At 39.0% G+C, this 18,344-nt stretch overlaps 7 protein-coding genes and 1 non-coding gene across 12 annotated transcripts; 4 read left to right on the forward strand and 4 right to left on the reverse strand.

Annotated features, from left to right (window-relative positions):
• Positions 1 to 1,613: 1,613 nt before the first annotated feature.
• On the reverse strand, positions 1,614 to 3,066 carry LOC136411268 (uncharacterized). The gene is made up of 4 exons (XM_066393757.1): positions 2,353 to 3,066; positions 2,163 to 2,295; positions 1,986 to 2,115; positions 1,614 to 1,932 (listed from the first exon to the last, which is right to left on the reverse strand). Exons 1-4 carry the CDS (start codon positions 2,943 to 2,945, stop codon positions 1,847 to 1,849), a joined length of 942 nt encoding a protein of 313 aa, XP_066249854.1. The 5' UTR covers positions 2,946 to 3,066; the 3' UTR covers positions 1,614 to 1,846.
• Positions 3,067 to 4,141: 1,075 nt separating this feature from the next.
• LOC136411272 (U4/U6.U5 small nuclear ribonucleoprotein 27 kDa protein-like) lies at positions 4,142 to 5,651 on the reverse strand. Of its 2 annotated transcripts, none has more exons than XM_066393761.1 (2): positions 5,521 to 5,651; positions 4,142 to 5,227 (listed from the first exon to the last, which is right to left on the reverse strand). In XM_066393761.1, exon 2 carries the CDS (start codon positions 5,189 to 5,191, stop codon positions 4,391 to 4,393), a length of 801 nt encoding a protein of 266 aa, XP_066249858.1. In that variant the 5' UTR covers positions 5,192 to 5,227; positions 5,521 to 5,651; the 3' UTR covers positions 4,142 to 4,390. The 2 variants fall into 2 exon arrangements, with proteins under 2 accessions (XP_066249858.1, XP_066249859.1); XM_066393762.1 differs by lacking the exon at positions 5,521 to 5,651 and adding an exon at positions 5,362 to 5,514.
• A 127-nt stretch (positions 5,652 to 5,778) lies between these two features.
• Positions 5,779 to 8,163, forward strand: LOC136411266 (microfibril-associated glycoprotein 4-like). 2 transcript variants are annotated; one of them, XM_066393755.1, is made up of 5 exons: positions 5,779 to 5,797; positions 6,810 to 7,026; positions 7,081 to 7,518; positions 7,581 to 7,814; positions 7,975 to 8,162. In XM_066393755.1, the coding sequence occupies exons 1-5, from the start codon at positions 5,795 to 5,797 to the stop codon at positions 8,139 to 8,141; spliced, it is 1,059 nt and encodes a 352-aa protein (XP_066249852.1). In that variant the 5' UTR covers positions 5,779 to 5,794; the 3' UTR covers positions 8,142 to 8,162. The 2 variants fall into 2 exon arrangements, with proteins under 2 accessions (XP_066249852.1, XP_066249851.1); XM_066393754.1 differs by lacking the exon at positions 5,779 to 5,797 and adding an exon at positions 6,652 to 6,760 and having other exon boundaries at positions 7,975 to 8,163.
• Positions 5,970 to 6,041, forward strand: TRNAP-UGG (transfer RNA proline (anticodon UGG)). Its single transcript has one exon. It is a non-coding gene; the product is annotated as a tRNA-Pro (tRNA).
• A 161-nt stretch (positions 8,164 to 8,324) lies between the features above and the next one.
• LOC136411259 (valine--tRNA ligase-like) lies at positions 8,325 to 12,278 on the reverse strand. Of its 2 annotated transcripts, XM_066393742.1 has the most exons (12): positions 12,103 to 12,278; positions 11,649 to 11,832; positions 11,417 to 11,598; positions 11,062 to 11,361; positions 10,830 to 11,006; positions 10,274 to 10,655; positions 9,992 to 10,214; positions 9,253 to 9,939; positions 9,029 to 9,205; positions 8,865 to 8,982; positions 8,494 to 8,813; positions 8,327 to 8,440 (listed from the first exon to the last, which is right to left on the reverse strand). In XM_066393742.1, the coding sequence occupies exons 1-12, from the start codon at positions 12,212 to 12,214 to the stop codon at positions 8,381 to 8,383; spliced, it is 2,922 nt and encodes a 973-aa protein (XP_066249839.1). In that variant the 5' UTR covers positions 12,215 to 12,278; the 3' UTR covers positions 8,327 to 8,380. The 2 variants fall into 2 exon arrangements, with proteins under 2 accessions (XP_066249838.1, XP_066249839.1); XM_066393741.1 differs by having other exon boundaries at positions 8,325 to 8,440; positions 8,494 to 8,982.
• Positions 12,279 to 12,762: 484 nt separating this feature from the next.
• On the forward strand, positions 12,763 to 15,834 carry LOC136411546 (uncharacterized). The gene is given in 10 exon segments (XM_066394154.1): positions 12,763 to 12,844; positions 13,618 to 13,922; positions 13,982 to 14,074; positions 14,131 to 14,313; positions 14,370 to 14,479; positions 14,608 to 14,774; positions 14,947 to 15,428; positions 15,488 to 15,574; positions 15,626 to 15,717; positions 15,767 to 15,834. Coding segments are annotated over 10 exon segments (1,614 nt in total). The 5' UTR covers positions 12,763 to 12,770; the 3' UTR covers positions 15,788 to 15,834.
• Positions 15,835 to 16,271: 437 nt separating this feature from the next.
• On the forward strand, positions 16,272 to 17,201 carry LOC136411712 (stress-associated endoplasmic reticulum protein 2). The gene is made up of 2 exons (XM_066394377.1): positions 16,272 to 16,477; positions 16,800 to 17,201. The coding sequence occupies exons 1-2, from the start codon at positions 16,394 to 16,396 to the stop codon at positions 16,908 to 16,910; spliced, it is 195 nt and encodes a 64-aa protein (XP_066250474.1). The 5' UTR covers positions 16,272 to 16,393; the 3' UTR covers positions 16,911 to 17,201.
• Positions 17,202 to 18,296, reverse strand: LOC136411711 (uncharacterized). Of its 2 annotated transcripts, none has more exons than XM_066394376.1 (4): positions 18,007 to 18,296; positions 17,803 to 17,955; positions 17,582 to 17,745; positions 17,202 to 17,366 (listed from the first exon to the last, which is right to left on the reverse strand). In XM_066394376.1, the coding sequence occupies exons 1-4, from the start codon at positions 18,028 to 18,030 to the stop codon at positions 17,213 to 17,215; spliced, it is 495 nt and encodes a 164-aa protein (XP_066250473.1). In that variant the 5' UTR covers positions 18,031 to 18,296; the 3' UTR covers positions 17,202 to 17,212. The 2 variants fall into 2 exon arrangements, with proteins under 2 accessions (XP_066250473.1, XP_066250472.1); XM_066394375.1 differs by having other exon boundaries at positions 17,582 to 17,754; positions 18,007 to 18,291.
• Positions 18,297 to 18,344: the final 48 nt, after the last annotated feature.

Genomic DNA, 18,344 nt, shown 5'->3' on the forward strand with positions numbered 1-18,344 from the left:
ATATTTTTATTCTTTTTCTGTCTTGAATTAACGAAAAACACAAAAACGATTTTTTTTTATTCTTAATGGATTAAATTTACAATGACAAAAAAAAAATGAAAAAAAAATTGGAAATCGCATGACCCTAAATCTGATTATTTCTCGGGTCAAGGAAATTTAGAAGTAATGCAGTCTTAGAAATTGACATCTGGATAAGCGAAAAAGAGATATCAGGGAATATTGCAGCCCAAAAGATTGGGAGTGTCAAGAAATTATTCAATTTCTTTAAAATGCATTATCAATAACAAAAACTATGAAGATTGTATACGTAGATGGTGCCTAATTGCTTCTTGAGAATTTAATTTGGAAACAGGACTGCACTAAACTCGCCATACCGGAGCCAAAGACATCAATCGAAGAAACCTGAAGAAACCATTTTAAATTCAAATTCGACGGACACTGGAAGGGTCGTACAGAAAAGAGGTCCGACATAAAACTTGGGTACCTGCCCCATGTCACGCAATCAAGTAACCAGCACTTGGCAGTAGTCCTTCTACTTGTCGTTCGTGCGATACCTCCGATGTCCGAAGGGCCCAATCTCTAATGGACAACCTTTTCAGCACCGAAATATTCAGTTAAATTCAGTAGTCATTTAGAGAGGAGAGAAGTTTAACTTTAGCGACATCTATAGTAGCGACATCACCCCAACCTAAATATCTCATAAAAGACATTATGTGGGTATGAGCAAAATTAGCAACACAGGACCATACTAGACAGGCGCCCAAAGGCGTGTCATAGACTAAAAAAGGGCAAACCTGCAGTTGGCATTTAGTGTGGAAGAAATTCAAGCGGAGAGCAAAATCAACGATGAAATTTGACTTTTTGCCCTTTTCCGACACAGGCCCTTTTTGTTATAAATGTTAAAAGGAAATGCATGACTCATCAGAAAGCCAAGTCTCTAAGAAAGCTCTGATAAAAACAAATACAACACCGCTGTCTAGACGATCAAATTCACAATTATTAAAAATGTTAAGAAATTTTCGAAATCACATGGCCATAAATCGGGTTATCTAGGCGGCTATGTTACTATTAAAACCAATAGGTAAATGGTAATAAGACTCGGAAAATCATGTGCAGAGCGTGTCCGCGTTTCTTGATAGAGAGATGATGAGAACAGCGAATGTGTGTTAAACACCATTGCTCCTTAGGCAACACGATGTGGGGGGGGAATGCGAGAAGGAAAAGATTATTTTCAGTTAAATCCTAAGGAACTACTCCGACTTGATAACACCATCGCCTAGACCGAAGCATTGGATATATAGTTGGCCGCAGCCATACTTGGTCTGGCGATTGCGCCATTAGCATCGGAGGCTCCAAAGGGCCCAATCTCTAATGGACAACTTCGCCCTGTGCTGACAATTGTATTGAATTAGGATGTTGTGCAAATATAAGCGAGATTTTTCTTAAGCGACATCTGTGTGAATGTGTAAAACCAATTTAGGAGTTGCCAGAAGATTCAAAGATAACTGTAAGGTTGCACGCGGGAAGTGTGTTAATAATGATTTATCTTTAGGGTGCGTTACGAGCATCTGTTCACTTTAAAGGGCAGCTGTTTAAGATATAAAACAACTGTCTCTGAGAATTACATAAAAATATAATATATAGTTTAAAATAAACAGACAATTTCCTGCTAAAAACAAAATCATAAATGGCGAAAATGGCACTAGAATGTGTTAAAACCTATAATAAAATAATATGGTTGTACTGAATGCTACTAAACTAAAAGGTAAATGAAGACTAGAATGGTATACAAATAAAACTGAAAACTTTGGTTAAAAATACATTTGAATCTCCCCTATTCTTATTCTCATCCATATTCAGACTGTATTGATAGGCTAAACTTGCCCCCTGGTATGGTAGTAGCATGATACCAAATCCTTGTATCAACTAGAACTGCAACCAAAACCACAGTGAAACTGCAACCACACAAACTCACCCTCTCTTACCAGCATCCCCTGGATGCACCAAAAAATTCAGAGGTTGGCAGATTTTTTGGCACTCTGAAGGCGGACGTAAATTCCAGATTTTTGAGCCTCGCAATTGAGCTTGCCACATCAGGCGGTTTATAAAGTCCAACTGAACCCTTAATTAGAACCTGACAAACCAATTTTTTTGCTACTTACATGCATTGAAGCTCCATCATCATACCCCATGAAAACATACTCTTCATGGGGTATTTCAGCATCCTCAGGCAAGAAATGTGGTTTAGGATAATATTGCCTCATAGTTTTTGTTATTGTTGGGTGGCAGTTGTTCCTTAAAGCACCAATATTCTTTAGGAGACGCTCTAAGTGGGCAAAAACACAAACTTACCAGCCAACATACCAGCTTTTTTCCCCAGGACAATTCTTTACTCGAGCTTCAGACATAGCAAAAATGTCTTTGAGACTTATAAAATCAGACTTAAAATGCAGGAATTGGCACTGAGCATCTGCGTCTTCAATGCTGGCATATAAATCTTTAAAAAACCAATAATCAAACTTCTTCATCGCAGGCCAATGCAGGAAGGCCTGTCGAATAACAATTGGCTTGGAAGAATATGCATAAGGAGCAAATTGCTCCCTGGTAACATTATGCAACTCGATGGCAGAAGTGACATTTGAGCAAAACAAGCAGTCAGACAGAGGTCTTGTTGCCTCCCATGTAAAGTAGTTGTGGGGCACTATACAGCGGATACTCAAGATGAAGTTTACCAGCCCCAAGCGCACGGCTATTGACATAAATAATACTAGGAGAGTGAAAGACAGTACCTTTAATCGCCTGTTTGAGGAAAGTTTGTTGGCTTTAGGAAGGGAAGCAATGAGGAGCTCTTCATGATTCAGCCCTAGCTTCAAGTAGTGCTGATTTAGGGCCGTAACAGTTTCTTGACTAACCTTATTTGTAATTGAGCAACTAGTTTGAGACATTATTTACACATGTTTAAAGGGTTTAATGGTAATTTGGCTTGATTTAAATTAGTTATTGCTCAAAATACTGTATTGTTTACAAATTATTGACATATTGTGACTGTAATTGAGGGATTTAAGGTTATGTGAAATTGATAATCCGTCCTTGTTACAGATGCGCAGGCTCATAAAGGAGAGAGGTCAAACGAAAGAAAAAAATTATGTTAATATATTGAATAAATTGAATTCAATACACGACGTCATTAGAGTACAATTACAGAATGAACTTAATTTAAAAAGACAATAAAAAAATTTATTAAAGAAACATTCACAACTGGACTCAGAAACAACAGAAACTTATGTTCGTTGCGCTGTCTTGTGGGTAAAAGCTCCCTGATCAAGTAACAAAAATCTGCTAGACGATAAAGTAACAGGACCATACCAAACTGAAAGAACCAGACAATACACCATATAATAGATGGTAGACTCGATTTTCTTCCTTAAAAGCCATTGCCTTGTGCAATAAACGATGATAAACCCCTTGTTTTTCCAAGAATTTAATAATTGAAAATATGAAAATATTTTAACATTTACACTCAATACTTCCTTAAAACTGCCAAGTATGTCTCAATTGATTATTGGATTCTTTCTAAAATTGAACTGACTATTAAAGAGCTCCCAAGTCAACAGAATAATTCTTCTACACAATCAACAATAGTAGAACCACTCGTCCCCCTGGAACAAACGTCACGGCAAGAACTTCAGAAAGATAACATCTCTACCGCCTTTATTAACAAAAAAAAGTATCTACAAAGTACAACTGAACATACGGAATAAAACTGGGCTTAGATGTTGCCTGCAAATCTGCCTTCAGCCCTTTGTTCATCCCATTTCTCCACCCAGGCATTGGGGCACAGGGAATTGAACGCCTTTTTGAAGTAGTCACAAGGAGCATAGTTGGGTCCCCTAATCCTCTGGCACCTGTAAAAATCTACATAACTTTGGTAGCAGTGCCGGGTTTGGTTGGTGTTGGGGAATCGTGGATCTAAGGGCACCGTTTTTATGTCTTCAAGAGAGGCTGGGGCCATAGTGCTGAAAGGAAAAGAATGCTAACACCTTGACCGATTGCCAGAAACCTGCCTTTATCTCTGCTTGTATGATTTGGAACTCCATATTTGATATAGTAATCAGTTAGTAGATAATGAGTGGTGAAACACTTTAAGACCAAAAGGTATGTATTTATTTACAAATTTTTGCCCTTCAGACAACAGCAAAAGGGCATTAAAATATAGTTGGATGTGCAACTGAACTAAGTAGAAAAAAGGATCGAAAAAACAAACTTTCAGTAGCAAACTTCTTTTACAGGTTAATTCATTAATACTGAGAAAAATCTGTGATGAAACTTTCCTCACATTAATGAACTTCCTGTATCAAATCTTAACCTTATAACACTTTGTCTACAATCATCACTTCACAAGAGGCCTTGTCTTTGAATCATCATCACAATGCACCTCTTTGTACTTCCGAACTTCCTGCATATACACTGACCAGGCATCCTGCCCCTTGTTTTGCTCCTCCTCCACTGTCCTCACTTTGGCCACTAGGCCAGTTTTCAATACTTTGCCCCCTCTGCGTTTTCCAAAGCTTGGCAAAACTGGCCTCTTTGCTGCTTCATCTTGTGAGGGATCCTCTTTTGCCTTCTGCTCCTCTTGCATCTTTTTAAACATTTCCAAAAAGGATCCGTCATTTTTAAATGGCACTGAAGCCTGCTCACTGTCAGACTGCTCATCTGAGTCTTCAATTTTCATGTCTTCTTCCCCTATTACATCCCCATCTATGTCTCTGTTTAAATAATTGTCTCGGTGATCAGATCTAGGGCTCCTTCGGCTTCGGTAAGAGCGTGATCTGGATCTATGTAACCTTCTTTTGGAGCCATGTGATCGAGATGTAGAGCGCCTGCCATGTCGGCCATACTTGCGCCGGTGGCCAGGGCTACGAGATCTTGATCTTGACGAGGAATATCTCCTTCGTCTCCGTCTGGAGCGTGAGCGTCTACGACGCTCTCTGGAGTGACTCCTAGACCATCTTGAGTAAGATCTGGAGCGATGACGGCGTCTGCGACGCTCAGGGCTCTTGCTCTGAGCTCTAACTTTCTCAACTGGCAAAGCAGGGTCTTCACGAGGGGGAGATTTGACGGATTTTTGCACTTCGGAAGACTCCGCTTCGGTCCCCGGAGGCGGAGGGTTGTCCCAGTCTAAGCTGTTCATTCCTGTGAATCGGGGAGATCAGGGCGGAAGAGCGACCTACAAGAGAACTTTCCAGGTATAGAAATGCCACCGGATTACGCATGGCGGTGATTATAATAGGGCCCGCGATCGGGAAGGAGCTATGTCAAATATGGAGGAGCCTCACAAACCGTGGACTTGTACCTACTTACAGTGGTGTTAGGTAATCAATGCCCGACAAGCAGTGACACTTTGGGGCAGATTTTTGGCAAATTTCGGTGGAAATATGACTAAAGCGGCGCTAACGCTTAAACTACCGGGCTCAGTTTCAAGAAATCGATGAGATTTCTTAAGTATTTGTAAGTTTTTACCTTAATTTGGGGCTTTTTTATGTTCCAACACGAAACGCACAAAATGGCTTCTTCAATGATTTTTCTTGACAATAAAGTAAAATAAATGTACGGTAAATGCGCCGTCGCTAACTCCACAAACTAAATTATTTCGTGTACCGAAACAACTTATCACTATCTTTTTTTATTTGTAACGTACACATTAGTAGAAGCGAGATGCAACATACTCGCTCAGTTCTACATTAGACAGGACGTGCAAAGAAGAAACCTATAACACCGTAGTGGTTCGTCATACATGGTGAATATGCTATTTTCGTTCTAGGATTACACCATAAACAAAGATACAGAAATGAAAAAGATTTATATATTTATGCAAAAAAATATGCCCTTTATTTTGACTTATTAATTATTACAATTATTTGTTTTTATTCGCTGTTTTATAACAACAATAAAATACTCTTCATGTATGCGGCTCAATGGTCTAGGGGTATGATTCTCGCTTTGGGTGCGAGAGGTCCCGGGTTCAAATCCCGGTTGAGCCCTATTTTTTTATTTTTTTTAATTTAAATATTGATCTGCTACTTCATAAATTGAAATGTGAATACACAAAGTGAAAAAATAATAATGCTTACGTTATTGACTGAAATACCTTGTATGTACTGTCTGCATAAATATATGTACGTTACACAGCTATATTTAATAAAAGACATCCAACAGTATAGAATACATGTATCTAATTTATGTATGTCGATTGATCAATTAATTGGCGGCCAATATCTAAAAACGTTGCCCCGCATAGACAATATAATTGTTTCTTTAATTGTCAAACGTTAAGGAATGTATTGTTAAAGCCCTCAAGGTTATCAACATTTCGAAACAAATGGGAACCGGTCATTGACACCGGCTTATTGTTGTCCCAACCGCAAAAATACCCCGCTTTGGCCGTTGCGTACAAAAATGTCACTTTGAACATCTGAAGATTCGTTGCTGATTGGCAGGGAAATAGACTAACCACGCCCCGATCCTTTTAAAGAAGAAGAACTACATTCGATATCTGTTCGATACAAACGCACTATCATTACATCACCTTCGCTAACGAGAAAACCTTGTATTCAAATCTATTTTTAATACATAGTTTGGCGGTAATGAAAATAAACTCTTGACTAACTTTTTGAGAGATTAAGACTTAGTTTATTCGGCTACAATGAGTCTTCTAGGAATATTACTGCAGCTGTGCCTTTTAATCTACTCCGCCTATGGGGTAAGTCAATATTTCTCACGCCCACAAATGTGTTAATCAAACTTGATAGGTGAGCAACAAAAAGAGACCCAACAGAGAGACCAATCAAACCGTTACTAACGAATTCCCAGGAACGTGCAATAATAGAAATTTAGAGCTGCGTTTGCAACGCCTTGAGAGCTACTTGGAGGACAAGCTTAACGGAGTGAGGAGGGAGATATGGAGCAACGCTCGCAATGTGGAACAGGCTACTAAAACTGCCATAGCCGGAATACAGCTTCAAGGAGGTGTGGCCAACTAAAACACGCCCCTATTCCATATTACACCCATGTTCTCATTAGGTGGTTCCTCCACAGACACAGAACGCAAACTTCAGGTCCTTATAGCAACTCTCAGAATAATTTCCAGTGACATAACGCAACTAAATAAAAGCCTAACGGAAAGTCGCGACAAACTGGAAATCGATTCTTCGATTAGAGAGGTGTTTCATGCCCCGCTCTCAACGGAGCAGGCGCAGCTAATCCCTGCGAGCTGTCAAGAGATTAAACAAACCACTCCCATGTCACCATCTAGCGTTTACTTAGTACAGCCTAAAGGTAGTACTGAGCCGTTTATGGTATTTTGCGAGATGGATTTCATGGAGGGAGGCTGGCTGACCATTCACAACAGATTTGCGGGAAAACAGGAGTTCTATAGAGACTGGCAAGATTATAAGTGGGGTTTTGGTAATATAGCGGAGGAACATTGGTTGGGGTTGGAGCGGGTCCATCAGCTCACAGGCAAGTATCCTCAATATAGATATACTGTGGATTCTCAAACATTAGTTAAATTATTATTGCAGGTGAAAATATAAACGAACTATTGGTACAGCTTATGGACATCAATGACGTCAGAACATTTGCCCGATATACTTTATTTAGCCTTGGATCGGAAAAGGAGGGTTATAGCCTCAAAGTTCTGGGAGGCTTTGAGGGGAGTGCCGGGGACTCTTTGAGCTACCACGGAGGGAGCAAATTTAGCACTAAAGACCGGGACGAAGACACGTGGGTTGAAGGTAGCTGTGCGCAAGCGCACGGTAAGTTTTTTGTTGCAACAAAATGCGACCTGAAGAAAGCCAGTAATTCTAATATTTATTCCATGAAGGTTCTGAATTATTTCCTTGCAATGTTTCGGCAGCCTCCCCAACGGTGGTTTCCGATCTCAATTTTGTGCAATAATAAAACTTTGTTCTGCAGGTGGCGCTTGGTGGTACAAATCGTGCGACAAAAGCAATTTGAACGGGAAGTACATCCCGGGGGATCAACCGGAGTTTTTAAAGTACCAAGCCATGTATTGGGAAAGTTTCGGAGGTTCGCAGAAGGGTTTGAAGTATGCACGCATGATGATTCGGCCTAGGAAATAATAGTTACCACTTAAGTGCAATATAAATTTAAAATATAGTTTTGTGTCATTTCATTCAGGTTTTAACAACAAAGGACCTGCAGTGTGAACCTACACGAAAATGCCTTAAAATTGTCCAGTTTAGAAGAGATTATGGCGTACACTTCTCCAGGCTAGCAGTGTAGCCAGGTTATCGCAGTTATTTATTTGAATTCTTCTGAATTTAGGTGGTATGTAATCGCAATTTAAACACTTATACTCTTATCTCGTCAACTTTCTCATATAATCAATCCTGGCGATCTTCTCTGTAATTTTTGTCAACTAAAATCAAGAGGTTACTACCTGCATCCGCTTAAAACTTCATCAATAATCACCTTTCTTTTGTCATTCTCTTTAGTCTCAACTGAAGCCTTTTCAATGTAACCCTCACTGAAAATATGTTGATTAAGCTTCTCTAGCTCCTTAACAAGCTTCCCTCTTTTAACTTCTATTTTATCCAGATCTACTTCCAGCGCTTTTTTTAACACTTCAGGGACTGTCAAATAGATTTTGTTGCGCCCTATAGAATCCTCCACTGTACCTTCAGGCTTCGGGCAAGTGCTACTCAAAATGTGTAAAGTGTGAATTTTGGATAAATCTTTGATTATTTGAGAGAATTTTTCCGCTAAGTCTTGATTGAAGGGCAGCAAGAAAACTGAAAAAAAAACAGTTAGTTGTGAACTTTTCAAGACTATTAACGTCAAACCTTCTGGAAAGTATTTGTAAGTGACGTTGAATATTTTTTTCAATCTCCTAATACCTGTGATCAGCTCCATTACATCCTGAATTTCAAGTTCTAAGATCTCATTGCGCAAGTCTGTGATCTATTTTAGTAGTTTAGAAAAAAGAATGCTAGAAATTTACTTATACCTTAGGGAAACCTTTTTCTGAGAATTGGGGCAAACTTTTGTGTAAATGTTGCGCCATCGCAGGCATAAAGGGGAATAATACAGTCAAGCTTTGATCCAGGCAACTCAGCAAAGTCTGACAATGCCCCCTTGAGGAACATTCCCTTGTGTGGTTTTTTAAGTTTGTTTTAATCGCCTCCTAAATTTAATTCATTAAAAATAATACTACATTTTATTTTTTATTACCAAATAAATGTCGCAAAATTCGTAGTAAAGGAAGTTCTTTAACGCAGCCGTCGCCAGGTGATAATTGCCCCCCTCCATGGCGCTCTCGATTGCCTTTAGCATAAACGTTAAACGACTCAGTATCCACCTGTCAATAAACGTCAACTCCTCAAATGTGACTCTTTTATCAAACTCACTTCCTTGAACTTCACAAACTTTGTTTATCCATATTAAGGCGAATTTGGTGGCTTGAAACACTTTGTTTCCAAATAATTTGTTAGTGTGACACTCATTGACGTCAAAATTGATAATATGATTTTTAGAATTGTGTGATAACAGGGTGAATCTCAGGGCGTCAGCTCCACACTCCGGAATCCCCTGAGGAAACATTTTCTGTTGCCCTTCAAAGGCTTTTTTCAACTCTTTCCCTGGTAAAAGGCCACTTTCAAAGCTTCGCTTCAAGGTATCTTTGAGTTGGTCCAAAGAAGCGCCCTCTATTACTTCTTCGGGAGTAATGACATTGCCCAAACTCTTACTCATTTTCCTTCCATGAGAATCACATATCATGCCGTGTAGCTGCACTCGGTGAAAGGGTAAACAGCCGGTCAATTGAGTACCCAGCATTACCATCCGAGCTACCCAAAAGAATAAAATATCATGCCCTGTTTCCATTAATGACAGTGGGTAATACGTGGAAAGCTCCTGGGTCTATAAACAGAAAAAAATCAAAGAGGCCCATGTGTTGTTGTCGTGCTCTTACCTTTTGCGGCCATCCAAACACAGAAAATGGCTGCAACGCTGAAGAAAACCACGTGTCTAAGACATCCTCACTTTGTTTGCACTCCATGTTATCATTCAAGCGCTTTGAAGCCTTTGCCTTTGCTTCTTCAAGACTCCCTGCAGCCTCCCAATGGTTATGCTTGGGGAAGAAATAGGCAGGGATCCTATGGCCCCAGCAAAGCTGGCGCGAAATACACCAATCTCTTTTTGATTGATATCAACATTTTAAACTAAATAGAATTTTTAACATGTAAAATCTTACTTAATGTTATCAAGCCACTGAAACCACACTCTCTCAAACTGTTTCTGCTCAATAATCAATCTCCCTTCTCGCACATCTGCAGCAGCTCGAGCAGCCATTTTAGTACAATTGAGAAACCATTGAGGCCTCACTAAGAACTCTATTACATCCCTACTTCGACTGCAAATAGGCACTGTAGTTTTGTGTGGTTGACTTCCTCTCAACAACCCCATTTCCCCTAGCTGGTTAAGGATTATTTCCCTAGCCTCAAATCTCTGAATATTCTTGAAGTTACTTTCACTCAAGCAGCCCTTTTCATTGATTACAGATAGAGATTTTAAATTATGGCGTTTTGCTACTTCAAAATCGATAGGGTCATGGGCTGGGGTCACTTTGACAACTCCTGAAATGATCCCTTGATTAAAATAGATTCATAGAAAAAATTATTATCTTGACAGAAAGGTGATTGTAATAACCCCATTTCTTCCCCCAAATCTAAAAAAAATCTATATTTTTGTTGAATTGAATAATAAGGTTTAATTCTTGTCTAGAAAAATAATTATTGTTCCAAACTTACCACTCCCAAATTCAGGATCAACAAAATCATCTGAAATCACTGGGATTGAGCCTCCTCTAAATGGGTGCAAAACTCTTTTCCCTATTAAGTGCAAATACCTGGGATCCTTGGGGTTAACAGCTACTGCAGTGTCTCCTAACACAGTCTCTGGCCTTGTTGTAACCACCACCAGCTCCTCTGTAACTCACTGTTCAAATAAAGCCTCCAAGAGAAGAAGAAAATAAAAACTAACCATCATGGGATCCCTCCACTTTGTAAGCAAATTTAAATAAAAGCCCAAATTTCACAGCTTTTTCATATCCAGGCACTGGAAGGTCAGTGGGGCCCTCTACAGGTATGTGTTCCACCTCAATATCAGACACTGCACTCTGAAGAGTACAGGACCAATTCACTATATAGTCTGCTTGATAAATGAGCCCCTGATCAAATAAAGTGACAAAAGCCTTAGTAACTGCTTTTGAGCGATCTATATCCATAGTAAAAACCTCTTTGTCCCAATTTAAGTCGACATTGAGACGTTTCAACTGGTGAACTGCAATAATTCAATAAATTTACACCAAAAAAACTATAAATGCCTGAAAACTGACTTATTGAAGATGATTTCTCATGTTTCCATTTCCACACCTCCTTCACGAACTCTTCACGTCCTAAATCATCCCTAGTGAGTCCCCTTTCCTTCCAAAGTTTTTTCTCCACTACCACCTGAGTGGCAATGCCTGCATGGTCTAAACCTGGCACCCACATAGTCAGCCTCCCATGGATTTTATGCCTAAAGTTCCCTTATAAAACTTTAATTCTGGATTGAGATAATGAAGTTACCATTTGACTAAGGCATCCTGGATGGAGACAGTAAGGACATGACCCAAATGCAAAGTGCCAGTAATATTGGGTGGTGGGAGAATTAAACTGAAAGGGGGCTCCTTTGAGGGCGATGAGGGGGTAAAATAGTCGTTGTCAAAGGGGAGTTGCTCCACTTCCTGGGGTTTGTAGGCTTGGGCTAGCTCTGAAATGAGTGATAGATCATATGGCATTTTTGGTACATTTAGGTTCGTGAGGAGAGAGTTTGAAGAAGATTTTGTGTTCATATACTAAAGGGAAAATGATGAAGATACTACTCTATAAATTTTAAGTTAACTTGTTGATAAAATCTAGTTTGTGGAGTGAAATATTGGAAATAGTAGTTTTGGCGCCCCAGCGATACCTGCGTCATCTACCGAATATCTCTCACATTACGCAACATGAACTAAGCTCTATTTTCCTCAGATAAACATACCGATATTTTCTTGAGGATTTCCAGTTGAAAGCCACCTTCTTTTATCCGAAACATTGCGGAAAATTGCGACTCTATTACTGCACAATTTACATTGTCTATAAAGTCTGTACATTGTAAAATCATTCAAAATCTTCCGGGTTTAAATTATTGAGGTTATGACATACAGTGCAAAACAAGCTTTAAATAACAATTCGAAAAGTCACAGCAACTGAACACCTGAGTCAAATTTCTTGCATCGAGACACCGAGAGTATATCTATCTTTGTTGCGAGATGCAAGAATGACAAAATAAGAAAGTGAGATACTCATTTCCAGTAAGAGCCCTATCAGCGGAAATATCAATTAAAACTTACAGCTTTCTCGAACGAAAGATTTGAAAATCGACCCCAAGACGCCACCCAAGATATATTGCGATTTTTATAAAGCAATTTGCAATTCTGGTACAGCAATTGCAATTTGGTCTAGTAAAAAACAAATCTGATATTTATTTCCAACATTTTTCCTTGCGCGCTCTTCCTTTCCCAATACGTACGTGACGTATTTGTTTAATATTTTATACTAATTGTTTGCTGTATGACGCAACCTGGCAACTCTGCCTCCAGGTACCGTCATCATTTCTCATATTTCCCTTACTGCAGCAACCCTCTCTACGGACAAAAAAAGTGGAAAATGGAACCGCAACCTTTCACGATCTTAGAAGTGGAGAACTTGCAGCGGCTGATCGATAAGAACGCAGGAGATGAGTGAGTAGTCTAGTGCGACAGCTTTTTTTTTTAACAAAAAAGAGTTTCAATTTTTTCGTGAGAGTTTTTGACTTTCAAAGTCAATTTAACCGTCGTCAAGTTGTCTCCGGGGCAATGTACATCCTTTTTGAAGGCCCTATCTGTCCCAAAATAAACCAAAAATGTTTCAAATTTGTAGGAATTTTATAAGATCTTTCAAATTTCCTGAAATGATACGGGAAGTATTCGAAATTATAATGGCCAAGCGCTCATGTGGCGCCATCGATGAGTTGCACATCGAAACTTTGTTAATTAACGCTCTAGCGACTTTTATTTTCTTCAATGCTTCTTCAGGACTTCATGAGGAATTTAAAACAGGTTCCCATTAATTAACTTTTTAAATCTTCCGATTATTATTATTACAATTTATTAAAATAATTTTATTGAGATTTTCGTGCAGCCTTTTCATACGCAACATAGTTTCAACTCCAAACAAAACCTCCCAAGAAAATATTCGAATTTCTGTTTTCTCAAGTTTGTGGTAAGAGATAAATGAAGACGAAAACCACTTTTCCCACTCTTTTCATGTTCACTTAATAAATCTATATGTGTGAAATAAAGATTGCTCCAGAGAAAGTTGGTTTTGAATAATTTAGTAGAGTTGTTTTTTCTTAGACAAATTAACCAAAAAAAGTTGTTTTTCTGGAGGATTTGGAGGAACAATAATAATTTAGAATACCATAAGTCGTTATGTACAAAATATTTTGATTCAAATGATATTTCCTTAAATTTAGCCTGATAAAGGATGAACTAATCGACGATTCAGACATCCTTTTTTTCTCGCAATACGGCCACTTGCAGGGTACAGAGAACGATTCCAACATACAGCTGCTACAGGGAATTGACAACAGCAACGGTAATTTCCTTCTAATAAGCATAAAATTAAAAGCACTGAAATAATAAATAATTTTAGCTAAATCCTTGGAACTAGGTAACAGCTCTAATGCCCATCCACCGAAAGATGTCCCCTTAGCGGTGAGTCAGCCCAAATATAAGGAGCAGGATGGAAAGAGCATCCGAGTTTTTGAATGCGGTTTATGTAAATGATTTTAATGCGGAATTATTAAGTATGAGAAATATAAAAGGGTGGTTTTGTAGGTGGCAAAGAGTTCGGGCATCAGTATACTCTAATGAGGCATCTGCCCACCCATACTGACGAAAGGAAATTTCACTGCCTCACTTGCGGCAAATGTACGAATCCTAATTAGCTCTCGTCATGAATCTCCTATTACTAAAATTTTGTACAGCATTTAGGCAAATGTCAACTTTATCGCAACACCGCACCATCCACTCTTCAGCGCGACCCTACGTGTGCCAGATCTGCAACAAGAATTTCAACAGGGTGTCCACCCTTATTTCGCACACCAAAACTCATACAGGGCTAAAGCCGCATCGCTGTCATTTGTGCGATAAAGCATTCCATCAGAAGGGTGAGTATAAATGTCACCCGCAGCACTCGGTGAAACGGATAAAGTAACTTTTACAGGTAACTTGAGGAATCACATTTTTACACACACAAATGAGCGCCCTTATAAGTGTGACGTGTGCGGCAAAGGGTTCAATCAAATGTCGAATTTGATGTGCCATAAAACAAAAGTAAGATGATTTAAATAACACAAACTATAAAATTATCGAGATGTTTTCGTTGCATATCCGACCTTAAACCACTCATTAGTCGCCGAAAAAGTCTTTAAAATATTTTTCTATATGTTTGTTTTTATTAGATCCATCAGAACCAAAGTGACGTAGTACTGCGCTACTTGTGCAAGATTTGCGGTTTGGAATTCGGAAAACGCATCAATCTCAGGCAGCATGAACAATACAAGCACGGTTTGATAGTTAGCACTCAACGCCCCATGGAAGTCTCCATTGATACTGATAGTGCGTCTAAGTAAGTACGCATTTTAAAATGGTCAACCTTTTGTTTAATTGAAGTTAAAGACATTTTGAGCATAAGTATTGAACGAACTATAACTTTATAGGATTTAAGATTGGTCGCTCCTTTTTATTTTAGTCAGTATATTTAGTTCGGGTTAATTCAAGTCAATTTCCAATGGTTTCAGACTTGACATTGACAGGGATTACGCGAACGCGATCATAGTGGATCCGATCAATACCGATGCCATGAAACTCGCTCTTTCGACCGGCAACATTCCATTCTCGCTTCTTCGCCCTTTGTCGGGAATTCCCGTCCTCGTTCGAGTGATTCCGGCCGGCGATAAGCAAATGCTGGTCCCTGCCACTGCCGAAGATTTGAAAAAATACGGGCACATCTCCGTAAAGCCGAAACAGCGAGATGTAGGAGAGAACAAAGAGAACGAGACCAATAAAGGATGCGTGGTGCAGATCAAGGTTCCAGTGGTGGCCACAGTGATCCAGAAATGCAACTCCATCAATGGGAACGTGTTCACTAATGTGGTCAGTCCCGGACCTGGGGAGATTTTAGACGAAGTAGGTGCCCGTATCAGCAACTTGACAGGTGATAGCTATGTTTATAGTTCATCGCTGATTGACGACGTTCCGGAGATTCAAAATAGAATAACAGGTGGCAGTTTAGTTCGTCTTTTTGGACAGTACTAAAATGTGTTTTGAAAACTTTTATAGAGGGTGCGGAGGTCAGTTTCGGGTTCGATGACAAGTTCGATCAGGTCATGGGGATCATCAATAACGAGGCTAGTAAAAATTTGGACAGTAAGTGGTAAGTTTGTGTAAAAATCATCTCGCTATTATTTTTTCTTGCAGTAAGTGCCATGGAGTTTAACTTTGAAATTCCCCAAGACGCGCGTGAAGTCCCGGCACCACGGGGCGTCATCTTCGGTGCTATTGGCTCTCAAGTACGTAACCCGATTTGTTGACTTTATTTCTTGAATGTTTTTGTCACAGGGGGAGAGAGATGAATCATAAATTGGATGAAAATAGAGGAAGAAGCAACTAATTGGCGTCCACAAAAGGAATTAATTTGAGTTTTGTTTGATTCATTGCAATTAATAAAGCTTTCGTTGTTGTAATTAATTAAATGTTAATTGTTTCGTTATATTAGGTATTAAAGTTTGTAGCATTATTGTTATTGTTCAGTTCATAGTTAAACATAAAATGTGATTTGGAGAAATAAATGTGCGTTTTCTTAATAGCGCTCACGCTACGTTGATGAATACTGTGATATTTAATTTGTACTCAAAAATTGGATACTGATTAACGGGTGAACTGAAAAGAGACTGTCGAAAGAATTTTATTAAATCGTAGAATAATTTTAATTTCGAATTTAGGGACAATTCTTATATCTTGCAATTTAAACCGACAAATAATTCAAATATCACTAAATCACATCGATCGTCAAAGACTACACGTTTCGGTGCATGCGCTCTCACAATTGTCAACGTGACACTTGTGTTGGTGTTTTCCTCGTAGATCCTATAAAAACGCACTTTTTTGTTTGTCCTTACACGGGGAAGGTAAACGTTATTTCGACCGCGATACCTCTTTAAATTCAACTTAAAAAGCACCGCTACAATGGCCCCTAAGCAAAGAATGCGCATTGCTAACGAGAAAGCCAGCAAAATGGTAACAATGCGGGGAAATGTACCCAAAACGTCGGTAAGTACTATTGTCAGTGTTGTTTCCATATTGTACCCCATTTCTGGGCTTGAAAAGGGTTGTCTTCTTGCTCTAACAGAGACTCTGGGGCTGCAAAGTGAAGAGGCAATGTTTAATGCAGCATGTAGTCTAGACATTGATAAAAAATATGTACCCAAGATAAGAACTCAAGAGTTAGAAAACAAAGCTTTTTGACCCAAAAAATAATACCAAATAACGTTTTGCCTTCGTTTCCATGCCGAAGAAGCCGGGCATTAATTTTATATGTAGCTATTGCACGCAAGCATGAGCCCCCCTGTAAATAATTTATTATTTTTTCCAGAAACAAGAAAAAGACAGTTCTCCGGTGGGTCCATGGCTTCTAGCGCTCTTCATCTTTGTTGTGTGTGGCTCCGCAGTCTTCCAAATGATCCAATCAATCCGAATGGCGTAAACCACATTATCAAATATATCCCTAACAGTGTCTTTCCTATCTTAATTATGGGGTCTTTATGAAATTTTTTTTTATAATTAATGCCCACCACCTAAGGAGAAACTTTTTAGGTGCCACTGCATAATATGCCACATTAATGAGGGTCATTTCCAAGCCTAATGGGGCACTTTCACTTGGGGTTTTTATACTGCATTTAGTTGCAAATTTAGAGGTTTCTGAACATTTAAAAGTTGTCATTCCATAGATATGTTTTTGTGAGTTTATAAAGTTTACTATAAATTATTTTCTGAAGTTTCATTGTTTTATTTTCTTGGAATTACAACCTTGTAAACTGTAGGGACTTCATTAAAAGTCACAGACCTTCTCTGATGAACGTCTCTGCAGGGTACCTCCAATTGGGATTTCTTGATGCTAAGCCCTCCCAGTTTCCTTAGACTATTGCGAAAACTTTCCATTCTAAAAATCCAAATGAAAACCTTTAAATTACTCTAAGGTTCAGTTCTACATTCATGGTGCAACTAAACCCATTTTGTACGTGAATCGCCTCATAATTTCTTTTGCAATAGCAGTGCTTTATTTACGGAACCATTTAATTGCCAATTGGGTTTAGCCGAACCGACCTTTGAACCATGATTGCACATGATGCAACTACGTCTGAAATTATTACGCACCTCGAAAAAGGCTTAGGGGACTGCTCAGCAGTTTGCCGGAAGATATTGCTGGTTATCACTTCGTTTAAGTAGAGCAGGGTGATTTCCGGCACTTTAGTAGGGCTGGAATTGGGATTTCGGTCCAAGAACGAGAGCACCAATTTGAGCACCTTAATCTCCTGTTCCTGAGTTATCTAAAGCCAATTTTTGAGACGAGCTTTCACACAGCTTATAATTCTTACCTTACTGAGGCAGTTCCTGATTTTAATTTCATCGCTGGTGGACATCCAATAGACCATATGAGGTTTTTTACTGCAGAGCCACATGTAGTTGTTGGGCTTACCAAAGAGGCACTCGGTATATTTGATGTGCTGAGTCTCCATTAATATTTGAACCTAACGATTTTTGAAATTGCATCTGTTCTGTGTTGAAATTAGGGACATTACCTGCTCGATAAATTGGGACTTCATGGCAAGCCGCAGGCTTTGGCAAAGCGAAGGCGATAAATAAAACAGAACTCTAATATATGTTGATAAGGGCGATGTTCAATAAATTATTATTTATTATAAGTTAAGTCGGGCTAAGAGGAAAAATAATATTTGCCGAGCGCTTAATTATAATGACGAATCCAGCGGCCCTTAGAAGGGAGTTCTTAAGCTGATGGGGCGGACCATATATTGCTGTTAATTTAAAAACATTTAATGGCAATATAATCGTTTTTTGCCTCTCTCGTTAGGTCTAGCTGCCAATGTATAGATAAAATTAAGCAAATAAGCCATCGCAG

The sequence above is a fragment of the Euwallacea similis genome, chromosome 10 (assembly GCF_039881205.1).
Source record: "Euwallacea similis isolate ESF13 chromosome 10, ESF131.1, whole genome shotgun sequence".
NCBI lineage: Eukaryota > Metazoa > Arthropoda > Insecta > Coleoptera > Curculionidae > Euwallacea > Euwallacea similis.

Excerpts from the sequence above, each read along its gene's own strand:
- LOC136411268 (XM_066393757.1), bottom strand. The coding sequence starts at position 2,945 with ATGTCTCAAACTAGTTGCTCAATTACAAATAAGGTTAGTCAAGAAACT. Across the intron at positions 2,296-2,352 it reads AAAAGCTGGTATGTTGGCTG|GAACAACTGCCACCCAACAA; the intron begins GTAAGTTTGTGT and ends TGGTGCTTTAAG. Across the intron at positions 2,116-2,162 it reads ATGATGGAGCTTCAATGCAT|TTGGACTTTATAAACCGCCT; the intron begins GTAAGTAGCAAA and ends TTAAGGGTTCAG.
- LOC136411272 (XM_066393761.1), bottom strand. The coding sequence starts at position 5,191 with ATGAACAGCTTAGACTGGGACAACCCTCCGCCTCCGGGGACCGAAGCG.
- LOC136411266 (XM_066393754.1), top strand. The coding sequence starts at position 6,704 with ATGAGTCTTCTAGGAATATTACTGCAGCTGTGCCTTTTAATCTACTCC. Across the intron at positions 7,027-7,080 it reads CGGAATACAGCTTCAAGGAG|GTGGTTCCTCCACAGACACA; the intron begins GTGTGGCCAACT and ends TGTTCTCATTAG. Across the intron at positions 7,815-7,974 it reads TAGCTGTGCGCAAGCGCACG|GTGGCGCTTGGTGGTACAAA; the intron begins GTAAGTTTTTTG and ends TTTGTTCTGCAG.
- LOC136411259 (XM_066393741.1), bottom strand. The coding sequence starts at position 12,214 with ATGTACAGACTTTATAGACAATGTAAATTGTGCAGTAATAGAGTCGCA. Across the intron at positions 11,007-11,061 it reads AGTGGAGGGATCCCATGATG|AGGAGCTGGTGGTGGTTACA; the intron begins GTTAGTTTTTAT and ends AGTGAGTTACAG. Across the intron at positions 8,983-9,028 it reads CAGAAAAAGGTTTCCCTAAG|ATCACAGACTTGCGCAATGA; the intron begins GTATAAGTAAAT and ends CTACTAAAATAG.
- LOC136411712 (XM_066394377.1), top strand. The coding sequence starts at position 16,394 with ATGGCCCCTAAGCAAAGAATGCGCATTGCTAACGAGAAAGCCAGCAAA. Across the intron at positions 16,478-16,799 it reads GAAATGTACCCAAAACGTCG|AAACAAGAAAAAGACAGTTC; the intron begins GTAAGTACTATT and ends TATTTTTTCCAG.
- LOC136411711 (XM_066394375.1), bottom strand. The coding sequence starts at position 18,030 with ATGAAGTCCCAATTTATCGAGCAG. Across the intron at positions 17,956-18,006 it reads AGTCCCAATTTATCGAGCAG|GTTCAAATATTAATGGAGAC; the intron begins GTAATGTCCCTA and ends AAAAATCGTTAG. Across the intron at positions 17,755-17,802 it reads TCAGGAACTGCCTCAGTAAG|ATAACTCAGGAACAGGAGAT; the intron begins GTAAGAATTATA and ends AATTGGCTTTAG.